Genomic DNA, 24,677 nt, shown 5'->3' with positions numbered 1-24,677 from the left:
CTCCTGTGCCTGTCCCACTCCTTAGGGTGTGCAGGAGCTCCGCTGTGGAGGAATAAGAGGAGGAAACCTCACCTTACCTCTCCACCTAAACCATGGATGACGCCACCTCTTCCCGCTCTGGGCCTCGTTAGGACCCACTGTGGGGGTGCCACGATGCAAGGTCATGGTGTGGCACGCAGGAGTGGGAACGTCTTCTTGGCCACCGCTTGGCGCATCCCGTCTCCTTCCTTCTCGGATGAGCTGGTGAGGGAGAGGTGGGGGGCGAGGGTCGGCAAGGGATGCCACAGACCCTCAAGGCTGGGTCTCCCCCAGGGATCTACGGCCAGATCACATCCCAGCAAGGCTGTTGCAGGTGTCCCCTCCTGCGGTCCCCAAACAACCTCAATCTTCTTGGCCCTTCGCGGTGGCTGCTGGGCGTCCTTCCACACCTCCCCGTGGCAGGAAGGCTCCTGGCATGCGGCAGCAGCCCGAAAGCATGTCGGCAGGGCTCGTCCCCCGCAGTCCCTCCCCACCCTCTGCCTCCTCCACGCTCTCTTCCAGGTTCACTTCTTCTCCAGTCCTACCTGGGAAAGCTCGTGTTGTCCTGAACCTACAGCTACTATACTCTATAAAGTAATATTCCCCCGCTCTGCTGCGAACAATACAAAAGTTACTCCATCGCACCAAAGGTTTCAAAAGAAACCAAACACTTCTCTCGCTCGGTTCCGATTTAATTTAATCATTTCTTTAAAACGTGGTTTTGTTTTGTTTGTTTCGTTTGTTTTCTGGAAAAAAAAAAGTCCCTTTCTTCCCTTTCCGCTCAGACCTCTGTCTGAAGGTCAATAATGTCTTGTCCCACCAGGGGGATGGTGGCTCCTGTTTTCTCCCACTCTACAGTTTTTAGTTCTAGGGGAGACTGTGCCACAGGTTCGATGTCCTTTTTAACCCATGATGGTGGCGACTGGACTTTCCTGATTCCTTCCCAGGGTCTCTTGTTTGGTGTCTGCTGTTTTTCTTGCTGCAAGAGGAGGAAAATGTAAGAAAGGAGAGAGAGAAAGAAAGAAAGAGAGGTTAGTGCCTGTGCAGAAAATAGGATTTTTTCACCTCCTTCTCTTACATCAAAGGCAAATTTTTTCTGTGAAAATCCTGACCCAAAATAAAGTAGGGTTTCAATGGAAATTGCACTTTGTGTGTAAACTGCCTATTTTCAGGAAGAAAATATAAAGGTTTTTTTTTTTTTTTTTAATTGCTATCTCTATCACCTAATGCCTAGATATTTCAGCTTTCAGCTGAGGTTTTTGCCACTTGCATGTCCACTGAAAAACTGAACATGGTTTTGAGAAATTAAGACCTTTTTCTACTTCTACAGAAAAACCCCACATAGAAATCCAGATTACAATGAGTTCTTTTTGAGCATACATCAACTACATTTTATATAGATGAGAATATATTCCTTATGTAGCACAACCATTTATACGCTATTTAATTGCAGCAAAACATGCTAACTATTTTGCCAGTGAACCCATGCTGTTTGATGGGCTGGATCGTCAGCTCTGAAACTGAAAGCATTTCCATCAACTCCACACCGAGCCTTCGAGGCTTTATCAACTGCAGTTAGCCCAGTCTCATGCCAGCATCCCACCACGGATATCAATCCAGAGAATATCTTTCAATGTTTCTGCTGATATGCAGCAAGACAAGACTCTGGGGAGAACTGAGGCTCTGTAAAACAGGTGTATTCTTCAGTGCACATATGAAGGGGAGTCCATGCAATGATTTTAAATGAGTCGTTCCACTAAGCTTCTCCCCCCCACCAAAAGTGATGCTTTTCACAGTTAATTATCCCCACAAAACACCCCAGCACTGGGTGAGAAAAGGCTTCCCTGCACGTGACAGGAGCACAGAGCCCTTCTGAGCCACCTGCCAAAGGGAAAGTGACAGCTAGTGGAAAGGGTGGGAGGAAAGGCAGCTGCGTGGAGGATGACAACAAGGAGAGAAGAAGTCTGGGGAGAAGGTGAGGAGACAGACATGCAGGTGACATGCAGCCCAGGACGTGTCACAGCTCGATGCTGTCACCAAAAGGTATTGACAGCTTTCATCACACCACCCAAGCCATGAATTTTGCTTTTCCAAACTTTCACCCTTAATATAAAAATAAGGTATGTTTGAAGTTGCTCCTGTATGCCCACAGCTGCTCACAGGGTTAGGGTTAGGGTTGGGTGATGTCATTTGGTGGCTACAGAGTGGCAAATGGAGGAACCAGGTACACCCGGTCTTCCAATGTGAAGTGAAAACATTCTGAAATTATCTTTATTTTAATTCAAAGGGAGAAAAATGACTTCTTAAAAGTCTTTTGAAAGAGAATTGTTTTTAAAAAGATCAAGTTTTGGAAAAGCATTTTTCAGAACATTGTAAAACATGTCAGTTCTTCAAATGCGCTGCTGTGGTTTTCATTAAACTCTATATGACACAGAGCTTTTCTTATGCTGATGGTGTTATTGTTACTTTATTCCATGATGTAGCACAATGGTGATTAATACTAATATGACAGAAAAGGTGATAAAATTCTTGACTTATTCCATTATTTATTTTGGAATTTATTTAAGAACCACTGACACTAAAAACTGAAACCTTTTTATCTCTGTGTATGTCTTAATGAGACAAGTTTGAGACTTCGGTGTTTTTGCAGGCCATTACTCTGCCATGAAAAGATGTAACAAGAAAGTACACAGAAAGACAAAAGCACACATAGAGCAAAATATGGAATGAAACTAAAAGCTTCCCGAAAGGTGAAGAATAAAATGCTTCGTCAAAACAGACCTTTTCAATGAAAAACATTTTGTTTTCTCCCACAATTGCTGTAATGCCACAAGTTTTCAAAGTTACTGATGTCCACAGCTGTATTATTTAACAGAGAGCAGCAGAAATGATGATATGCATGAAGTTTATAAATAATTCCATCTTTTCCCTCAAATGAAAGCCCTTCTTTGATGGCGTTATTTAAGGCCACCTTCAGCATCAGGTTCTCCTATTTCCAACCAATCTCTGTTTTAACAGTCCCTCTTGTCTGCCACACTCCTGACCTTCAGCCTCTCCTTCATGCTGTGAGGATGCACCCAGATCTGATCACGTACACTGAACGTGATCAGCAAACCTCAGAGCCGTTCTTGTCATGGGCTGCTTTTGAGCTACTGAAGGAGAGCAGCTGCAAATCCATGTAGGGAACAGAAATTGGGAAAAAAACCACCCCAAACAATTATGAGTTCACATCTACAGCAATGGCCTCTGATCAGACCTGTCACTGGGAAACAAGACCTAAGGGTTACAATAATTATTTGATGGCAATAAAAACAGACAATAAGTGCTTTGAATTACTAAGAATGGGGAAATTAAGAAAGGAAGAGAGAACAAAACAGAAAACATCACTATGCCAGTGCATAGCTCCACTCTGTACCTGCATCTTGAATATTACATGCACTCCGCGTGCTTCCTGATAGAAGGATATGGGGAAGTGGTAAGGGTGGCCAGTTTACAGCCATGAACAAATTTATGGAGAATGTTCTATAGGCGAAGGATTATACAAAGACTTTCCAGCCTTGAAAAGAGATCATGGATGGATGTGAAAGAGGTCTACGAAACTCTTAGTGGCTTGTTGACAATAGGAATGGACTACTGATGGTAGGAATCATCTCTTCCAACACAAGAACTACAGAGCATGACAAGACACCAAGCAGTGCTTAGCCCAGAGTGAACCCCAAGAACTGGTCCTGCACACAGTGCCCAGCCAAACTGCAGACCACCTTTCCACAGCTCTCTGTTGATGCTGAAAACTTCCAAAGTTGTAAAAAGTACGTGGAAACATTCACAAAAGCAACATCCATTCAGTACTATGAGGTGAAGTGACAGTATTCTGCATCAGGGGGGCTCTAAGCACAAATTGCTGGAGTCTTGGGGATTTTTTGAAGATGCACTACCACATGCTTGCCCTGCTCTTTTATTTTTCCAAGCTGCTTTAGACCCTGCCACGGAGAGGAGGCAGGGCCAGACTGGCCTTGGGTCTGACCCCATACAGTTGTTTCCTTCTAGCTTATCAGTGTGATGTGTTATCTAGCTATGACTGTGGCGGGCTTAGTGACTCCAAAGATGTCTACTAACAGCTAGAAGATGAAAAGGAGCCTCGGGAGATCAGCAAATGCAGAGGGGAGGTTTGCTTTTAGTTTCCCACTTCTCAGAAAAGAATTAGACTTCTCTACCGATGCTGCGCGTGGAGGTGCTACCACAGGGGTGGGATGCAGCGGCTGTCCACCATGGTGCAACCAGCAGCTCACAGAGCTGCACGCACAGCCATGATCTGAGCATGGTTGCAGAAGGACTCAGTACCCGGTCAGATCTCTGAGTAGGTTAAACACAATCAGCCAGGGTAAGCTCTGGCAAGGATGCTGGGAGACAGAATAAAATCTTCTCCTCTTGGCAAAAGGTACCCTGGGAATTAGTGGCAGGCTCCTGGGAACAGCACCCTTTTTCTTTCCCTCCATATGGAAAAGGTTTTTATCGGGGCTGGGCCACTTGAACAGCATATAGAAACAACCACTGGGCTCATGCTTCAGCTCTGGCATTTTCCTCCAGCCCCACTGTGGGGTCTTAGCAATCCTTGCAGACAGGAGGGAAAACCTAGCTATGCACAGAAAAGAAGAAAAAATCCTGGAGAGAGGGTTGTGTAATCCGGCTGTAAAAGGCGCCGGTGCTGGCCCAGGGCCTGGCGCCTTGGAGACAGCCAGGAATGGCCCGAGACAGGAGCTGAAAGCAGCAGAGGCTGCTCTGCCAGTAACTCACAGAGACAGAGCCATTACTCTGGCCTGACACAGCCCATGAGCTTCTGGCTGTCAGGGAGCGGGGAAATGTTTATCGGTTCCTGCCTGGTGCCAGGATGGCAGAGCAGACTCCTCTGTCGGAGGGGTGGGAAGGGAGGGAGCGCCCAGACCCAAGGTTGGGGTAAAACCTGCTGCACAGGGCAAACTGGAGGTCTGAATAACGCCGGTGGCATTCGGAGTCTCCTTCATTCCGCCGCGGCTTTCATTTTGGCTGTGCATCTTTAAGGCAGAGGGAGAGGATTTGGGACAAAAGGCATTTAAGATGCAGGGCCAACAAAACCCCCCAAATCCTTAACAAAGACAGAGGCAAAGTGCATTGAGATAATCCACGCAGCCCTCTCCTTCTAAAGCTAGTCCTGGCACACCGCAACGAGTCACCTGTGCTGGACTCAACGGTGGCTATGGGAAGGTGATGGTGGTGGAGCGAGGCACCTCCCTACCACGGGCTCTTCTGCACATTAGCTTTGTGCTGCCTTCAAGGGTCCAGGCTGGCTTCATTCAAAGTCCCTGGATCCTTGTGCAACTCTTTTGCTTAGGAGCGGCGTCAGCGTATTCCATAAATATGGCATGGGAGACAGCCTGCCTGCTCCAAGACAGCTTTCATTTCACACTTCGGTCAAATCATAGAATCATAGAATCATAGAATCGTTTAGGTTGGAAAAGACCTTTAAGATCATCCAGTCCAACCATTAACCTACACTACCAAGTCTACTCTAAGCCAATCAAGGGTAGACTAGACTAAACCATGTCCCAAAGTACCACATCTACCTGTTTTTTGAACACTTCCAGGGATGGTGACTCCACCACCTCTCTGGGCAGCCTGTTCCAATTCTTGACCACCCTTTCCGTAAAGAAATTTTTCTTAATATCCAATCTAAACCTCCCCTGGCGCAGCTTAAGGCCATTTCCTCTCATCCTATCGCTAACTACTTGGGAGAAGAGACCAACAGCCACCTCACTACAGCCTCCTTTCAGGTAGCTGTAGAGAGTGATAAGGTCTCCCCTCAGCCTTCTCTTCTCCAGACTAAACAACCCCAGTTCCCTCAGCCGCTCCTCATAAGGCTGACAAAAATACAATGAAATGTGCAAGCTGCTAAGCTGCATCTTCTTGTGTTTGGGGTTTTGTTGTTGTTGTTTTCTTTTTCATTTGTTTGCCTGGGTTTTTTTTTTTTAATACCCAATTTTTACAGTTACCCTGAATAACCTGAAGAGGAATTCAGTGCTTTCTACAGAGCACTCTGGGATAACTCCCCTAGAACCAGCTACTCCCATGCTGTTTTCATTGCCTCTAGTGTCAACTTGAAGGATATTTCATGACCCAAATGGTCTCTCCCCATGACATTGATGACTCTAGGACCAGAATGAAGTTATTCAGAGAGTATAGCAGGGAATCTGAAAGATAAATGTAGCTCACGCTGTCTAATCCATCTTTGGATCAATGTCGATGAAAAGTGATTAGAAAATGGGAAAGCTGTCTTGCTTTTTTACAGAATGATAAATTTTCCTTTCTTTGTTTGAAACAAGTAGCTGCAGTTCCTTCATTTTATGCTACTGAACTACAAAGATGATACTTTTTTTTTTCATTTAGGAGAAAAGCAAAATAAAAGGAAGTCACTGACTTTGTTCAGAATTTCACTTTTTTAAAAAAGAAGAAATAATTTGTGGGTTTAATTTGCATTGATAGAAATCAGTTAGGAAACTTGAAATACCCAGTATTTGCTGGGTTATAAAAATGTCTTCTGCTTCTGTATTCTCTTAATTCAGATGGTCTAACCTGTAGGGGATGCTGTGAGCCAGAGCCTAGTGAGGCAATGCACGGCTGAAGGTGAACAAGCACTGGATCAAGGACCTCTTTCATAGACCCTCAGGGGTTCCTTCCATAGACTCATAAACCATCCCTTGCCTGAAGCTTTCAGAGAAAGCCCGTGGTCCCACCAGCATGAGGAACAGGCTGTTTTCCAGGCTATTCTTGTCGTTAATCCAGCTGGCTAACATACCGTCCTTTTTTGGACAATGCCTATGGTCTACTGAGGAGCCCACTCCACTTGGTGGATATGGAGGACTGGGTGTTCCCCAAAATGCTGAAATCATTCAAGGCTCCCCCATGCCTCACAGGGGCACCTAGGAAGACCAGGGGGGACCAAGAGCACCCAAAGCACAATTCTTTATAGAGTCCTTCAGGCAACCAGTCCAACCAATTAGGAGCTGCGATCTGCTGGTGGTAACTGCAGGGTTTTGGAGCAGCTGATGGCTGGTTAATATCCAAGGGCACGGCAGGAACTGACTATTGACACAGAGGATACAGGGAGTAAGAAGTCTCGCTGAGAAATACAGAGTAAATGATGCCTGATACTTGGGACATGAGGTATCAGATGATCTACAGGAGGAGGTGAACTGCTGATTGATGGTATATTTGGGCAGCCGGTAGCTGACAGATGGTTTATGGCTGAATGAATTAAGGCTTGACGTCATTTTCATAACAAAATTTATTGTAGTAATTATTATACTTTATGTAGCATTCCTCCCTATAAAAGTTACCCTAATTGGTCTTTTAAAATTCGCCAGTTACCAAAGCCTTTAAGAAGTGCAGAGAGGATTAAACATGTGCCACAGAGGAGACACCCTACCTGTAAGTGGAGCTTCCCTTGCAGAGGGACACACAGATGACAACAGGAGGAGCACAACCTCCCAATTTTCTAATTCCTCAGTGAGGAATGAGCCCGAGTTTGACACAATCACCACCATCTGAGCTTCTCCACCCCCAGCCTCAGCTCATGCAAAGAGGTTCCCATAGACAGGAGACAAATTTTCCTACCTGGGAGCCAGGCTGCCAGCTCCCCAGCCAGCTAGCGAAAGGCCAGGTGACCAGCAAGCAAGGGAATTAATCGCCATGCAGCAGAGCATGCCAGGGAGACACACTGACTAGGAATGACCTGCAATATTGATCAATATTCCTTTTTTCTCACTACTCTGTTAGATGCCAAAGCAAGTGCTGGTGGGACAGGCATACCCTCCAGGTTTCTGAAGAGGAAAGCTAAGAAAAATCTTGACCTGAGAAGAGAAAGTGAGTAATCAAGCCAGAAACATTTTCTAGCAGGTAATAGAAAAAAGTCACAGAATGGCAGAAAAAACTTTGTATCTTTTTCCACTGGGTTTTGGAGCAAGTGCTGGTCCAGAACCAACAGAAAGATGGGACTGGATTTGAGAGCTGAGTTACAGACCAAGTCCAGACCTTGTATGTGAATTCCAGGACAGGGCTCCAGCCAAAGCAAAAGCCATTTGAGCTGCAGAGAGCTAAATGTTAGCAAGTAGCTAATAAGCAAGAATGAGCAAATCAGAGAAATTTGCAGAGCTCTGTTCAGCATGGCTTTCGCTGACCTCTGCACAAGTAAAGAGCACAAGTAAAGAGCTGCTGTTTAAGATGAATGCAAAGCCAGATGCTGGCAAGGAGAGAGAAATATGTATGTGATTCAAACTTCTCTAATGGAGCTGAATCAAAGGACTCCTGCTGAGGGGGAAGGCAGTGTCACTTCCATTGCTTTCAAAGCTAGTGCTAAGCATAGAAGAAACAAAGCCCTCACTTTCTTTGAAGGCTGCAAAGCCTCCATTTTCGTACCATGCTGTTGCAGAGCATGTGAACCCCTCCTGATGTCCAACCCAAGCACTGGAATTTCTTTAGCAATTAACTCACAGGGAGGAGCAGTGTTGGAGATACTTTACCCTGACAATAGAGATCAGCGCAGGAAAATATTTCCCATGTGGTACAAAATAGCTTGAAAATAGCCACTGCCCTGCTTTATTGTGGATAGCTCTCAGCTGCAGAAATTTAGACCTTGGAAAGTGTGTGTATTTAGGAGGAAGCAGGGAAAAAAATTGCATGTCGGTGCCTACAATCTGCCAGGCAAAGGGCAGACTTTTAAATGGAGAAAAACTTGCAGCAAGGTTTCAACAATGGGATTTTTTTTTTTTTTTGGTAGCAATCAGGTAGCTAAAGAACAACTCAAAGTGATGGGAGTGATTAGGAAGGAAGAACTCTTCTGTCTGAGTCAGTACCAACCTAACGTTTCAATATGCATCTGTTTGGGCAGCAAAATGCGCCTTAAAGCTGCTGTGAAGAGATACCTACGATCCCGGTGGAAGCCACTCACTACTTAGTGTAACCCTAAAAATGAAGGCTTGCTGGATCCCAGACACCGAGAGAGTTTTTAATTTTAATCACTTAGGATGCATGGTGTGGATGGCTGTTTTTTTGATGCAAATCCTGCTGTGGTTGTCTCCAAGCCTTTGGTTCCTTTCATGCTTTCTGGCTGCAAATAAGCCATCTAGGGGATAAATATTCAGCAAACACAGCTCATTCAGTTTTCTGCTCAGGGTCTACACCAGTTTCCAGTTTGGTCTGGGATAAAATGGAAGGGCAACAGTGTGCAACCTCCACACATAGGCTGGCTGCAAGTCTTTTGGGAGGAGGATGAGCAAAGTAAACCCAGCTGTTCCTGAGATACTCTTTTTAGATAGAAAGTCCCTTCAGGTGGACAGAGATAATCTGTTTCAAATTCCAGCATAACAGCAGCAAAGGAGTCTTACCTACAACCCTATAAATTCCTTTTGAGTAAGGGCTGATTTTTCAAAAATCATCTCCATCTCCCTTGCCTCATTTGTACTTGAAGACTGCAAGAGAGAGAAAATTTACCATAGCCTATGGTAAGGTCATACAGGGATCTATTAGTGCATTAAAAAATTGACTTTTCAACTTGAAGTCATCAGATCTTTCTGTAAGTCAGTCTGCTAATATCTTAATTCTCTAGGACGGGAAATTTAGCTTTGGATAATAGTGTCTGCTTCCCTGATTAGTTCATAAAGCTACAAATGATTGAGACCCCTTTACTCTGCTGCAGTGGTGAGGTGGCCTAGGCTTGAATGTAGGTGGATGTGTGGTCCTGCACACTTTGAACATGGATCCTGTTGGACAATGTGGTTTTAATCAGGAATATCTGAGCATGCTTCCAATGGGAGAATTTTATAGTGGATGTACATATATAAGAAAGTCCATGTCACATAGAATAGATTTAATGTAATAAACTGAAAAAAAACATGGAAAAATCTAAGTTTGTTGCCCAAGGAAGGACAATTCTGTATTACTGTACTCTGAGGGTCGTTAGTTTAACATTAGCAGTGTGCTTTGGTTTGTGGCCAAATAACTGTAGCAAACACCAGTGCCACAGTGGTTCCTGGGAATGCATTGAATATGGCCAAGATTCAGACTTGGTTGGCATTCCAGGCAGTATTCTGGTTCTCCTAATTGCCTACCTCTGACATATCATCCTGGCAACATTGCTCTTTAGTAAGTTGACGACAGGTCAGCTGATGGCAGTGAGGACACCCTAATCTCAGCAGGATGTGGATTAGGCTCCAGATCTCTGCTGTAGCCATCCTGACTTGAAGATTGACGTGTGACGGCTAGCAGCAGTGTTAAACATTGCCTTGCATCACGTGTATGCTTCCACCCTGTGCCCTCCAGTGCAAGGGAGAAGAAAGGTCCCAGGGAAGGACTCCTTGGCCAGTGGGTAAGGGGAAAGCAGAATTCATCTCCAAACCCGTCCACATGTCTGCAGGATGGGAGACAAGCCCAGAGGCATTGATAGGGATTGGGTCATTCTCACATCAGTAATGCCTTTCAGAAAAGGACCTTGTAAAGGAGGAAAGCTGAACAGCTCAATCATGCAGGAGTCCCTGATTATGTTTCCAGCTCTGCCAGTAACTACTCTGGAACAGTGGGCAAAGGGCAGTCTTCTTTATCTTTTGAGTGGACACTGTGGTAATACTTGTCCAAAGTTTAAATGTGTCAGGATACTTAGAGAGGAGCAATATATGTGCTGGTACAAACCTTCAGGTCTTTGCTGAAGATCCCTTAAAAATCATTTTACCACTGACGCTAGAGAAATTCTCAACAGTAAACACATGTGATGGTTGAATTTTCAACCCCTCTTCCTAAAGAGCCAGAAGATCTGTTTCTTCCTCCCATTCTTCTGTTGGTGCTTCCTTCAAATCTGACAATGTAGTAGTTCATCTGAGAGGAGCATGTATTCAGTGTGATATGGTAATCACTTTTGGCCAGTGCACTGAAGTACCGTAAGGACTAGCATTTACACTAAAACCAAAATGCAAACCAATTCCTAAAAAGGGCCAGCACCATTCCGAGGAATTCCCAAAGGGGGTCTGTCCTATGCAGACATTTAGTTCAAGTCTCAGCAGCACCTTTCTGACCTTGGAGTTGAAGGAGGAGAGAGGAAGTGCAAGAAGATTAGGAAAAGCATCATATCTCGGGAAGGACTCAGGACAATGGGACATGCTGCCAGGAGAGGCTGGAAAACTGCCAGGGCTGGAGAGAGACTTGGTAGTTTGACTTTGTGGGTGCTTATTTAAAAGGGAAATCAAAGACACAGCAATGCAGGCAGATGAACTAGACCAGTAAACATCCCTTCTGCTCTATGATGCTAGGTGTGAAAGGGTTAAAGGGTATTCCAGGATCCTTGTTCATGCCCACAAGGCAAGGAGTTTCCTACTGGTGAAGGAATGTGTTTGGATTCATGCGTTATGGAAGGGTTTGGGACAAGTCTGCAATGCTCTTCAATGCAAAACAAAAGCCAGACTTACGCTAATGTTAGTTTTATCACTTCCACCAGAAGAAATACTCCATCGTTTTATAACCTAAACATACATAAAAGAGAAAAAATTCTTTTGTTGTTACTTTAATCCTTGGTATCTGCAGTTTGCCTTCTCAGGGCAAGCTGAAGATGGGGCATGATTTCCAGTGGGGTCCCCAGCAGCAAATGGCAGAATAAGAGGTGAAGAAAGCTATTTATTTTTCTTTGTACTGCTTGGGATGTTTTTAAACCAATACCCACTACTGACTTGCCAATAGTGATCTTTGCAAGCTCACCCTCTCTGGTTACATCCAAGGGAAAATCACAACTTGAAAAAGATTCAGTCAATATGCAAAGGCCACCTTCACAGCTTCTTTCCAGCAGTTCAAAGCTCTTTGATGCTGACACTGGCAACTTTAATTCTAGACAGATGCATCCCTGAAATGCTCAAAACATCTCAATCTATAAAACACTCCTGCAAGTATATCACAGATTAGCTTTTACATGGTATTTAGGCATTTCTGATTTTACAGCTGTGTCATATCTAAATAATAGAAAAAAAGCAGAGAGATGGAATTCAGTGAAATGCATTGGAATTCTGGGCCAACACAGGCTTCTTTGATGTGAACCTGCCTGCTAGATTCACCGTCCCTCTCATTCTGTAACACTGTACAGCCCACAATGACACCTTGCCATACACAGTAAAAGTAGGATTTGCTGGGACCACATCTCCAGAGCTCAGCACAGCGATGCTGTGAGATCTGAAAGCAGACCAAAGGCTCTGCAGTGCTCTGCTTCCACAAAGAACCAAACCAAAACTCTTGTTCAATCACCGTCTGAGTTGTGGTCTTGCCTCTAAGGCAGTCCCATCAAAATGAGCCCCGCTAGTGCCTCCTTGGCCATACTGTAGGTGACTGTGCATCCTGGGTCTGACTTTGTTTGCAAATGACCAAGGATGTTATAAACAGCTCACGTTGCCCTTCTGGTTGCAAGCACAAACCAAATTTCATTTCTTACTGCCAACCTGACCTTGCTGCTTGTTTTTCCCTTCTGTTGGAGTAGGTACACTTCCTTGCAGCCTTTCAGCTCTTGCCCAACAGGCCTAATGGGCTGAGATGTGGGGGAGGTGCCATCAGCCTGCCCTACCTTACTTGCGTTGTCCACATCACTTACTACACAGGCTCCTGATTCCTCTTTCTAGTACCAAATCTCTGCCCCACTAAAAGGCTGCAAGGTCTTTCCCTCAGCCTGCCTCTCTCAAAGTCCCTTCTTGCCCTGGAAGTTTGCTCCGGTCGAGGAAAGCCATGTATATGGTGATCAGCTGCCACAAATACCCTCATGCTACATTTAATTAGTATGCAGTCCCCAAAAAGTGCTGCCATCATCACAGCTTAAATCCCATTGCTGTAGCTTTCCTAAACAACTATGCTCAATACTGCTGCCTTGCTTCCAGCTGAGGTCCTGCAAGTGGGATAGAAGATTCCTGCTGTCCCCACCTTCTGCCCTCTCGCCCTTCCACCTAGATTTCCTCAAGGCTGTTCTGGTTTCCAGTTCCTAGCTATGAGTGGATGGATGGGGCACTCAGAGATGACCTGAACAGGGATGCAAAGAACAGAAGCAGACACAGGGAACAGAGACAAACAAGACAACACAGACTATGAGGACAGACATTGTCCTTCTGGGCTGCTGACCACTCTGCAGATAAGCTAATGGTACCTCTGTGGCTCTCCATGTCCTGTGTGGTGCACACGTGCTTGTTGCAACATGCATTGAGAGAAAATTGAGGTAAGGCATTCAATGAGGGCTCCTAAACTTTTCTGCTTCTTCCTGTGCTCCTGCTGGCACTAAAGAGCTCTAGGACGTGATGGTTCTGCAAGTGTCTGACTAACCTTGCTGTCTGTTGTTGGAGACTCCTTCTCCTTCTCTGCGTGCTGGAGTTTTCTGTTCAGGTCTTGGAACATGTCTTGGTGACGTTTTCTTGTGTGCATGATTTTCTGAAGAAAACACAAGGGCAACAGGTCAGCAAACCCTATCCAGCTCTACAGAAACAACACGTCTTCCCCCCAAAGTTACACACATTAAAACCTGCCTCTGTCTCCCTCCAGGTGCAATATGGCTTGCCTAAACTACCTTCAAAGTTCACTGAGGACCCAGTGTAGCACTGCCTTTATTTTCAGGATGAGATGGTGGGAGAAAGTGGAAAAGACTAATTTTTGACCTTATGGTTACCCTAAACCTGCAAGTGCCAACTGTTTATACTGCAGAATTTGTGCTTGCCTGGCAATGTTCTGCCAGCTTGACCTAGGAACCTTTGCTGACCTTCTTTAACTGATACCTGTCCAAACGCCCACCCTGTTCTCAGAGCACACAAATGTGTTCAGAGCTTATCCAAACATGTAGAAGTTCCATCAGAAACTATCCCACAATTTCCTTTTCTTTGTATTTTGGCCCTTCTGCATTTCACTTCTACCTTCTACTGCCCAGAAGGGGAGGCAGGACCAATTTCTACAAGGACTTCTCTTTGCATGTAAAACTTCGTTGAATATGGCTTTCTTATGCTCTGCCATGTGTTGTATAATCATGGCTCAAATAGTTTGGGACCACCTTGAAGTATCAGCTTAGATGTACCCATCTTGCCTCAATTTCAGACCAAGCTCACAACATGGAGCTCTGACGTGATTCTAGTGTTAAGACAACTCTTCATGGGCCCTTAATGTGACTCTGTTTTGGAATAAACTAGCAGCTTTGAAGGGAAAGGTTAGCTCTGCCAGGAGGGATGCCATGATTGGACTCAGGATAGCTGCACTAGCTCTCAGTAGTCCCCTGGTCCCTCTGTGGAGGATTGGCTCTTTCAAAGCTTTCCACCCTGTTCCTTAGGTGTGAAGACAGACATTTCCTTACGTACAGTATAGATTTTTTTCCACCCAGGCTGATTCTGTGAGGTTCATTAATAGGTGTGAAAGACTAGGGTTGATGATGGGTTGTGACAGTGGGGACATAGTAGCTTCTTTTCTGTTAAGCAACAGATCTTGCACACAAAAGGCAAGGCATTTGAGGCCACCAACCAAATGTACCTGTGCTTCCCAAACAAGAATGTGGTGCAGTCACCTGTACTGCTCCATCAGCTCTCTGTAAGCATTTTGCTCACAGAGGAGAAGTTGCAGGCCTTGGGCAAGCTGACGTAGGATCTTGATTTACAAATGTTTAAACAGAAGCTGCTCCATAAATTAAGCATGAACCAATATAAATTACCCATTTGTTTAGCGGCACAGGGTAAACCTTACTAGGCAGCCAGCACAATTCTTTCAACCCACTGTTTTTAAACCTTTGAAGAAGCTCTTTGGCAAAGGCAGCACTCCTGCAAAGGTGCCAGAGAGAAAAGAATGCAGCATTTCTCTTTCTTATCCTACCCATCAAAAAACATGTTCAGAACGGGATGCACTCACCTCAAAATCTAGCTCTGCGTACCGGGATTTCCGCCTCTGCGTATTCAAAAGAAAAAGAGATGGGTGAAGGTTAGTAAGGGATTGATGCTGGTGAGCAGGCACAAACTGAACCACACAGTAGATAAAACAGGGAGAGTCCTTCTCCTTTTCCTTCTTCCTACACTTTTAGTGTTTTTCTCTGGCTCTTCATGATGGAAAGTGCCAGCCATTTACAGAGATTCCTGTCAAAAACCACTGAGTGCCAAGGAGGAAGGAGCATGGGCTGAGCATGGGAGTTGGGCCAATTCAAGCCTCTGTTCTAGTTATGAGCTTGCAGGTGGTTCACAGAATGGAAAGCACAGAGGCTCAGCCAACTCATCTACTGGAGCTTTTCAGCATCAGTCAGCCAAGACTGAAGTCTGGACAGCAACGGCCGAGACCTGCTCTCTGACAATAGGCAAGAAAAGGACCGGATGCTGAGAAGTGCAGAAACTAGGACAGACTTCAGTGTAATATCTATGGTCTCCGGAGAACTGATAATATATGTAATGAGTTATCACAGGTCAGAAGGAGAGGGCTGCGCTTATGCAAAACCTCTGACATCCCTCTGATGCTAAGAGCTGTGTGGGGCATGCCATAGGGACATTTTACACCTGCGATCACTAGGGTTTTCTCATCTGTATCATGACTGAAGTCATCAAAATGGGAAACAGAGGCAGAGAATAGGAGAAAAGGTAATGCAAGCCATGTGCATTGCATTAAAATGAACAGTCTTTGACAGGCTAACATTTTATTGGACTTGGCATTGCCTCTAGGGCTAAAGACAGTCCATCCAGCAATGGAATATGTCTGTGGAAGTCATGAGGGATTTTAAACATTAGATTACAAAATGGTATCACATGCCAGTGATCCCTCATGATAATATAATACTGGCACTGCATGGTGGGTTGCATTTGGCCTAAGGTGCTTCTCTTGGAACACGTGGTGTGGCCAGCATTGAGGGCAGGGCATCATTCTGGTCTGAGAGCAAGACAGTAATTCACATGCTTACCTCCAAGGAGCTCATGGAGAGGGTGGAGACGGTCTCACTCTTGGACACTACACCTGAGTTCCCTGAGTCACCTGTGTCACACAGGCTGTTGGGAATCTGTGACTCGTTGGAGACATTTTGTGGAGCCAGCTGCTGCTGTTGTTGTATCATGGGGGAACCTTGCACCTCAGTGCATGTCACGGTTACAGGCTCCCGTGGAGGACTCTTGACAACAAAGCCTGGGTCAGTAGCCATACTGAGGTGGATGAGCCGCGTCTGGGGCATCTGGTCAATATTGATGCTGTATTTGCTCTCGTCTTTGGGCGGTTTGGCCCGTAAGGTAGATGTGTTGGTAGGCAGAATGACGTAGCTGGTGTCCAGTGTTTGCTCTTGTGCTCGGGAGAGTTCCGAGTCCAACTTCTTGAAGATGTCCCCATCACAGATGTAGATGGACTTAGGTGGCTGGTTCTTGTCCTTCTTCAGAGTGAGAGTGTGATTGCTGAACTCATTCAGGTTGATGGCCCCCAGGTAGTGTGGTGAGCCCTGAAGATGCATCTTGGAGACATTAGCTGGAAGACTGTTAAAGTTTGATGACCCTTTCTGGTGATTGAGTTTCAATTTCTCTTCATCTGGTAGTGATGGACGTTTCAGTGTTCCTGTGATGGTTGAGGTCCTGCAGGTGGTGATGTCTTTATTCAGCACTAGGGAAACAGACAAGTATCCTTAGCACCTCACCTAAGTTTTTATTAACACATCAACACACCTACCACAGTCACACCATGTTAGCATGTTCCCTTGGACCTCGCAGAAAGGGGCTGTGGTGGCAGAACAGCATTTTATACTGGGGGTTTTGTTATATCCAGGATGCTGAAGGCAAAGCTAAAGCTAGGAAGGAAAAAAAACTTTCTCATTTTGAAATAATTCTTTATGCTGCAAATTTCCCAACACAATCACAGCCAAAACTCCAAACTAGGCCATCACGTATTATCACATGAATAACAGTATCTTGAAAAGCAAATACATATCTATATATTTAGTACACTTAGTATATGCATATGTATATATAATACATATTACTAGCCTATAAAAGAGTAGAATATTTTAAAATAAAAGATTGCTTTCATATAATTATTTTGATTCAGAAAATAGCTGAAATGCAGCATTATCGATGATTTCAAATGTAAATTTTTTTTTTTTTTTGCTTTAAACTCGCTGAACTACTTCAGGTTGATCTTTTCCTAGGAACAGTTTCAGTGTCAATAATTTGGTATTTTAAAACATACCACATTTTGTTATAAATTTCTAACTGCTCTCCAAAAAGCTTACATTCTAGTAATCATGCTGAGCCTTTGTGAGAACTAATTATTTAGTGTTTCTCAATTTCTCTTGAGGAAAGAAAGGAGTGCCATGAATATTCCTTAATGGGAGAGGAAAACCTTAAACTGAGGACGAGGAGAACATGCCAATTAGGAGGTATATAAAGGACACACAGACACTCATTCCCGCACAACGCTGCCCACAACAAGACGTCTGCTCCTTTTCTAGGCATAAGAATCTGCTGCTCAGTTGATTTCAGGCTGCAACAAAGACCTTAGGAAGATAATGACATCAGACTTGATGTCTCCAAGGGATGGAAATCACGGACTCTGGGGCAGGGGCAAAGTGGTGTCGGACTGAAGGCTACTTACCCAGTATTTCAGCACAGGAAAGGAGAAATAAATGCATGTTGCCCTTTCACCCATCTCAGAAAGAAAAAAAAAAGGTCCTTTTACCTATTTTTTTCTCAACAGCCCAGAGACAAGGATCTTTGGGGTACCCTGATACTATTCAGCTGCCCCACCTGAGCCAGAGGCAGAACATGACATAGGCATCCCACGGGACTGAGGACAGACTAATATTTCTACCAACTCATACCGGGAGCAATGGGTGCTGCAAGAGCAAAGCTCCCTTCTCAGACTACAGAGCAGGCAAGGCAGGATGGCAAGGGGACCAAGTAGAATAAAAGGACTTTTAAATAGCTTTGAAAGCTAAACACACTGGGTGTAACTATGGTATCTGTGGTCATCTTGACATTGCTAGAGGACACACTAGGATAAATCAGAGTATTAGAGTATATTCATAGCATACACTGTGGGAAGATGTTACTGAAGTCAAACCCTTCACTTGGGAGCCTCAGCAAGGTTTATTGATTCAGGCTCTTCTCCACGCTCGCATCAGCTGCAGAAAGTATGTTTGGAGAGGTTTGCCCCTGGCAATCTCCAAGCATGGAGCGGAGTGAACTTTCAACATCGAGCCATGGACCCAATCCTACCAGTGGATCTAAGTGAGGAGGTTATGAGCGGTATCAGGCATATCTCCAATGCATCATAACAGGAGAGCTGGTGCCACCAGGAGAAATGATGGCCAGAAACCAATGGACAGATTTCTATTTTTTATTATTCAATAAGCAGAATGCATAGGATGATGCACCATATAGAAAGGTCTCTGAAATGGGGATTATTATTAACTACTTAGCTTGGTGCAGACTAACAGCACTTTATCAGAGGGGGAATACCTCTTCAGGCAGACATCAACAAACAAATTGTGTAGCTGTATGCTGACAAAGGAAGGGAAGCCTATACTGTTAGCAAGCTTCTGATCCAGGGTCTTCTGCCCTGAAGTCATGGGAAACCAATCAGCTCCTTCCTTTCCTCTGGGAAGCTCAATTTGGGAGCAAGAAACTCAGTAGCAGATCCAGAGAGGCTCCTTAATTGCAGGACTTCAGGGTCTGCCATGGTTTCCCGAACAAGGTGCGCTGCTGGCTGTGTAGCTGGTTGTGCGTGTCAACGCACAGCCTGGATGCATGTTAGTTGAGCATGTGTTCAAATCAGACCTGGTTTCGCACGTGATTTTTTGGAACTGAAGTCTTCGGTGTCAAAAAGGAAGGAGGAAACAAATGAGAAGAGGGAGACAGCTAGAAATTAGATTAGAGAGTGTGAGACAGAGAACAGAAAGGAAAAAATGGACAGACCCTGAAAAGAGATAAATGGACAGAAAGAGACCATGAAATAAGATATCACAGGGATAAGTGAGATAAATATACCGTGACTGTGATAAGCATAGGGAGAGGGAGTGAAGCAGAGAGAAGGACAGGAAAAGATAAATAAGATATAGATAGATATTAGATAGATAAATGATAGTGACAATGATAGACAATACACAGAAACACAGTGACAGAGATAAATGTTGACAGAGATAGAAATACATAAATAACAGGTACGGGAAGACAGACAACAGAGGACAGAGATAAATAAGTGATTGCAAGATAGAAAGAAAGAGATGAATTATAGATAAATACATTAGAAGCAGATAAATAAATGATAGTTTAGATAAAGAAAAAGATAAATGAAAGGGACAGGTAGGTGTGCATAGAAAGAGAGAGAGAAGGAGAGAACAAGAAAGAAAGAAAGAAAGAAAGAAAGAAAGAAAGAAAGAAAGAAAGGAAGGAAGGAAGGAAGGAAGGAAGGAACAGAGAAAAAGAAATTTTCCCATAATGGTAACTGAACACAGTTATTGTTATTGTCCTTGGCTAGGGGAGATCCTGGTTTGGAAGATATGAATTATATGCAAGTGCCAAGCAAGCTGGTATTTCTCTTGCTTGGGAGAGAGGACAAGTCTGGGAGGGTAAATAAAAGCCTAAACATCTACAAAGGGTAAGAAAAAAAGCCCCAGCCAAATAGTCAGGCATGCCAGGACCAGGAGAGGATGAAACCTGCCGAGACGAACAGCTAGCAAAGGAGAATCCAGACAGCACAGACACCCCCAGGGGAATGAGAGAAAAGGGAGTTATTGGGGAAAGGGACTGTCAACTCATGCAGATCTTCAGGATCATAACAAATGTGTGTGATTGAACACACAACAGAAAGGTGCAGGCAAAGGAGGAGAGACCTGACCCACCAGAGTGGTGCTTACAGCTGCACTAGAAGTGTGCATGGAGCCAGGTGGAGTGGTGGGAAGGCTCTCCAGATTCCAGACCTGCTCAAAGACAACCTTTCCTGAGCACAGAGCTGTCTGAGGTTGATGTGACCGGTGTGACCTGCTTGGGCAGGGGTTGCTCAAGCAAAGAAGGATCACAGTAGGAAGAGAGGGATCCAATCTCTTCTTCCTTGATAGTCTTCTCTGCCACCGTGTTACATGGGCCATAGGTAAGAAATAATACCTCGGAGGCAAGGCTTAATCTTAGTTAAAAGGCCAAGAGAGCTACGGGGAAATAAGATAAGCAAAGCATAGGGGACAATTAGGGGTGTTGCTTTCTTTTGGCCAGGGTTGAGAGTAAGGGCAGCCCACGCAAGTACATGCAAGCCACTAAGACACACACAAATAAAACAAAAAGGAAAAAAGAAATGGCCTAGTTCAATCCCCAAACCAGGTCACTTGTTGATTCTCACCTGTGATGTGCTCACCTGATCTACAAGCCATATCCACATCCTTCTCAAAATCGGTCTGAAAGACAGAGAACACAGACAACGTGGTCAAAAGGAGGCGATGGGGGAAAGCAAGCCATTTGGAAAATGCAAAACGCCACTTCAGTTAGTGAGGCAGACACAACCATTGCCAGAAGAGTGGAGGAGAGACGTTTTGCTTGGGCTTTGAAACATGGCAAACAGACCACTTTTTTCCAGCTGTGACTCTTGAACCTCAAGCAGTGGTGAAGCTGTAACATTGCTTTTCAGCTGGATTCATTTCCTCATCCATACACTAATTCCTGGACTGCCAGGTTAAAGTATCTCCCTGGAACATGTTTATGCCCATTCCTAATAAACAGGGGACAGGTTCCTGGCCTGATCTGCCTTAGATATATCTCCCCACACTTGGTCTAAGTGGACTCCCCTCCACTCACTTAAAAGATCTGGGGATGCTGCTGAGAATGCTCCATGCCCACTGGGCTTTCTTGCGATCTATCACCAAGACACATGAAGTGGAAACAAGTCTCTGCTTCTGAAACTCTTAGCATATAAAATCAATGGTCCCTGCAGGCACAAAGGCTGAATAACTTTTTCAAGCAGTCTGTACAGCCACATGGAACTCCTTTCTTCTCCCAGCATGAGTTAATCCTTTTCCTAAGGCGTTTAGCAGGTAACATTTCAAAGAACTGGATACACTGAGTCACAGTGGGCCATGAGTTTTCACTGAGTTATGGAAAGGCCACAAACTAGCAAAAGGTAGAGGAGTTCACTGATTATTTCTAGTATCATTTCAGAAAGAGGACACTTAATATAACTATTAATGTGACTAAATGCATTCCAGTTTAATACTAAGAAGAGTGTGAATCCTCCTCCCCCCCATCCCTCTGGGATAAACACTTTAATATTAGGAAGCTGAGATCCAAGAGTTTTTGAAGAGATGGTTGAGGAATTGTCTCAACCTTCTTGATGCGAATTTCTTAGAAAATTATTTGGGATATCAAATAAATCTGAAAAGAATAGAAGAGAAATAAGACTGAGCTAACATTTAAATGGGCAAGTGGGATGACACAGAAAAATATAATCCCATTTTCAGTACAGGAGTTCCAGAAAAATGTAACTGAACAGCCTGTACTAGTTCTACTGATAAATAAATAAAAGATAGGTTTATATTTAATACCAGTCAACAAGATTTTGTGGAAAACAGTTCAACTCAGCTAAGCTTCTTTTCACTTGCTGGGCAGATCTGGAGATTACTGGAAAAGGTAACAGCAAAAATGCCATCCTGCAAAGCTTTTATTTCTTTGGTTATTTTACAACTCAGTCACTATAAAATAACATAGTACCCCTCTAAAAATATCAGTGAGGAGTCATCTTTCATGTCTAGATTCTGGAGCTTTTTGTGCCTAAATGTGAAGAAACTGATTGTAAGCCCTCTACTTCTCAACACATCCATCAACAGTGCAGAAGTAAATGTAATCTCATTGCTAAAAAACGTAGCTGACACAGAAGTTTGCAAGGTAGTTGATAATGAATGAAAGCAGGGAGTTATACAGAGAGACAAAAATCTGAAACTTCAGAATATAGCGCTTGGGATGGTGACAATAGAATAACAAATATAGCATCCACATTTTTAAAGGATGGTGAGAGTCTGAAGGGCATGTGGAAAAGGGTTATATAAATAATTTGAAGGGAAATGTCTTACAGAGGGAGAATAAAAAAGCTCGATGTGTTAACTTATTGAAAGGAAGATTGAGACTGGATGTGATTATGGTGTCCATTACTGAAGGAGCAAAAAGTACTAGGCACGCAAGGGGCTTTCTAATTACACCTAAATAGGCATAGCAAGAACCTAAGTCTGAAAATGAGAAGACTACGCATTTAAATTAGAAACGAGGCAACTGTTTTTAACAAACACCTGTGAGGTGTGGTGGAATTGTATATCCCTTGATGCCTTCATTTAAAGATTGTGCTGTTTGAAATGAGCACAAACTACTTAGCTTAGCACAGGAGTGACCGGAAAAAAACACCACTGGGTTATGGTATAGGTCTAATATTAACTAGATGTTTTTGGAACTTGTTCAGATCTTGTGATTATCCTGATGTCCTTACCCCAACCTCAGAAATCAAATGCCTCTTATATCACCTACATCATAACACTGAAGCAGATGCAAGACGATTCTCCATAGCTTATTATTCTATGGCCTTATCTGGACTGTTTGCAAAGGACTTACACACAGGACCAAGGTTTACAGTGCTTAAACTACATTCCCAGTGAAGCAATGTAAACAAGTGTGCTTTTGCGAGAAACAAATCCCTTTGAGACAGCATATTTATAATAATGACCCAACACACTGTGATTAAAACAGTTTAAAATACTCCTTCCTAGCTCCCACTAGGACAAGACAGTGTGATGGGGATGAACAGGTCTGGAAGACCTGGGAGCTATATTTTGGCTTTGTATTTTCTGGGAAAGAAAGGATTTCATCAAGACATCTGCAAAACCTGGTGTGTAAGTTTGAGCCCCTTAATATTGCAATGAAAAGAAAACAGATTTGTGTGAAAGAGCCTATGTCAAGTGCTACGTTTGTTCAAGCGCAGGTTTAAAGGAAAAAAGAATGATGATTGCAAAATCTATGATGGACAGAGCCCTTTGTTTATCAGTCATGAGTTAAAAATGCCCATAGGTCTCTTAATAATAGACTAGGTGGTAGTTTTCCCTACCATTAGCTGAGCGTGTCCATTCTGAAATGACCCCCCTGAGTCTCCATTGCCCTCTTCCTGACGATCTACTACTCGACACTTCACAGCATCCTGAACCTGCAGGAACAAATGGATTTGCAAAAGTCAGAGTCAGACAGGAATACCAAACCATATTAAATTCTGCTGAAGGAAAAAAAATAAAAAAAGTCCTTGGTAGGTCAAGATAACATGGATCCTACTTCAGTATCATTCAGGTATTCCTTTCAAATGGTTTATATGTTACATATCCCACATACTAACAGAGCAACTCAAAGGTTTTACAGGAATCCTGAGTCATTGTGTTGGTCACTTCTGGTTGCTTGATTTATATAGCCAAGAATAAAAATGTCTTCTATTTTGTAGCTTGCAATACGTTTACAATGCATGCTATTGCATAAATTGTTATATAGGGGTCTACAATGTCTGATTATGATCCTATATTGGCTATAATGTATATCTGATCCAAAACTCACTGAAATCAATGGGAAAAAAATGCCAGTGACTGCAACAGGAGTTAAGTGCAAGCCCATATTCATAATGCAATTAGTTGAAGGAGTCTCAGCCAAGCCAGTGGTGTAATTCCATTGATTTCATTGGCCTGACATAAGAAATTAATCTGTTTTACTTAATTTAAAGGAGCTGTAAGAAGATAAAATGAATATTGAAAAAAACCCCCTTCCTGTCTCTGTTATTAATAGTCTATCCACTCAGTAGGATGAAAAGAATAAAAGAATCATAAAAGATTCATCCTTTTCTTCCCTGATATAATTTACCATTTTAAATCTCCACAGGGAGGCTGGAGAGAATTTACTCCGTTTCCTTGCTTGATTATTGCTAGCGTTAGTTTCTAGCTTGGATATCTAGGCACTAATGCTAACATACAATCATTCTGTAAATCTTGGTGCAAGTTGCCCCTCTTGAAATGAAACAAATTTTTTTTTTCTTAATATTCCATTTTCAGAGTTGGGGTGTAAACATTCTGGAAATATTCATTTTGGTGTTAAACACGCAAAACCTGACATGTTAGCTAATCTAAGAATGTCCCCCGAATTCCACTCTGCAGTACACTCAGCATGACAACCATTGATTCATCCCTCCATCCCTCTGACAGAAACTGTCATGGCCATTTCTGTGGTCACTGTCTACACAAAGGCAAAAATTCATTGGATCAGAGAAACTATGAGGCTTACTGGACATTTTTCAGATGTTTTCTATGGGAAGTATGTTGGTTATATAAAAGAGAACGACTGATTCATCTCACCTCCCTCCTTAAAATGCAATGGACCATAACGATGACAAAGCCCTCCAATGAGTCAAAGACGGCAAAAAGGATCTGGAAGAGTGCTGACCGCCGATCTGTGATTGCCAGAACTGCAGACATCCAGGTGAGAGCCAGGAGAGGTAAGACCACACAGGAGCTCCAAAGGGATGCCCTGTCAAGGGAGAGGAAAAGAGAATTCAGCTCCATTTCAGCCTCACCCACTTCCACGTGGGTTGCTAATTCAGCCTCCTGATCCCATGGGGCTTCAGAAGACTTCTTCAGC

General features: G+C 43.8%; 1 protein-coding gene across 1 annotated transcript in view; it reads right to left on the bottom strand.

Annotated features, from left to right (window-relative positions):
- Window positions 1-799: 799 nt before the first annotated feature.
- ADGRB1 (adhesion G protein-coupled receptor B1) overlaps window positions 800-24,677 on the bottom strand; it is a 65,525-nt gene continuing 41,647 nt past the window's right edge. The window contains exons 7-13 of the mRNA XM_075705091.1: window positions 24,395-24,566; window positions 23,116-23,211; window positions 20,377-20,431; window positions 15,971-16,650; window positions 14,941-14,976; window positions 13,384-13,488; window positions 800-997 (exon numbers count right to left, since the gene is read on the bottom strand). Of these exons, the coding sequence (XP_075561206.1) occupies window positions 800-997; window positions 13,384-13,488; window positions 14,941-14,976; window positions 15,971-16,650; window positions 20,377-20,431; window positions 23,116-23,211; window positions 24,395-24,566 (1,342 nt within the window). The remainder of the gene's footprint in view (window positions 998-13,383; window positions 13,489-14,940; window positions 14,977-15,970; window positions 16,651-20,376; window positions 20,432-23,115; window positions 23,212-24,394; window positions 24,567-24,677) is intronic.

Source organism: Pelecanus crispus, chromosome 2 (genome assembly GCF_030463565.1).
Source record: "Pelecanus crispus isolate bPelCri1 chromosome 2, bPelCri1.pri, whole genome shotgun sequence".
Lineage (NCBI taxonomy): Eukaryota > Metazoa > Chordata > Aves > Pelecaniformes > Pelecanidae > Pelecanus > Pelecanus crispus.
Note: the sequence above shows the minus strand (reverse complement) of the source record. Positions and strands in the feature narration are given on the sequence as shown.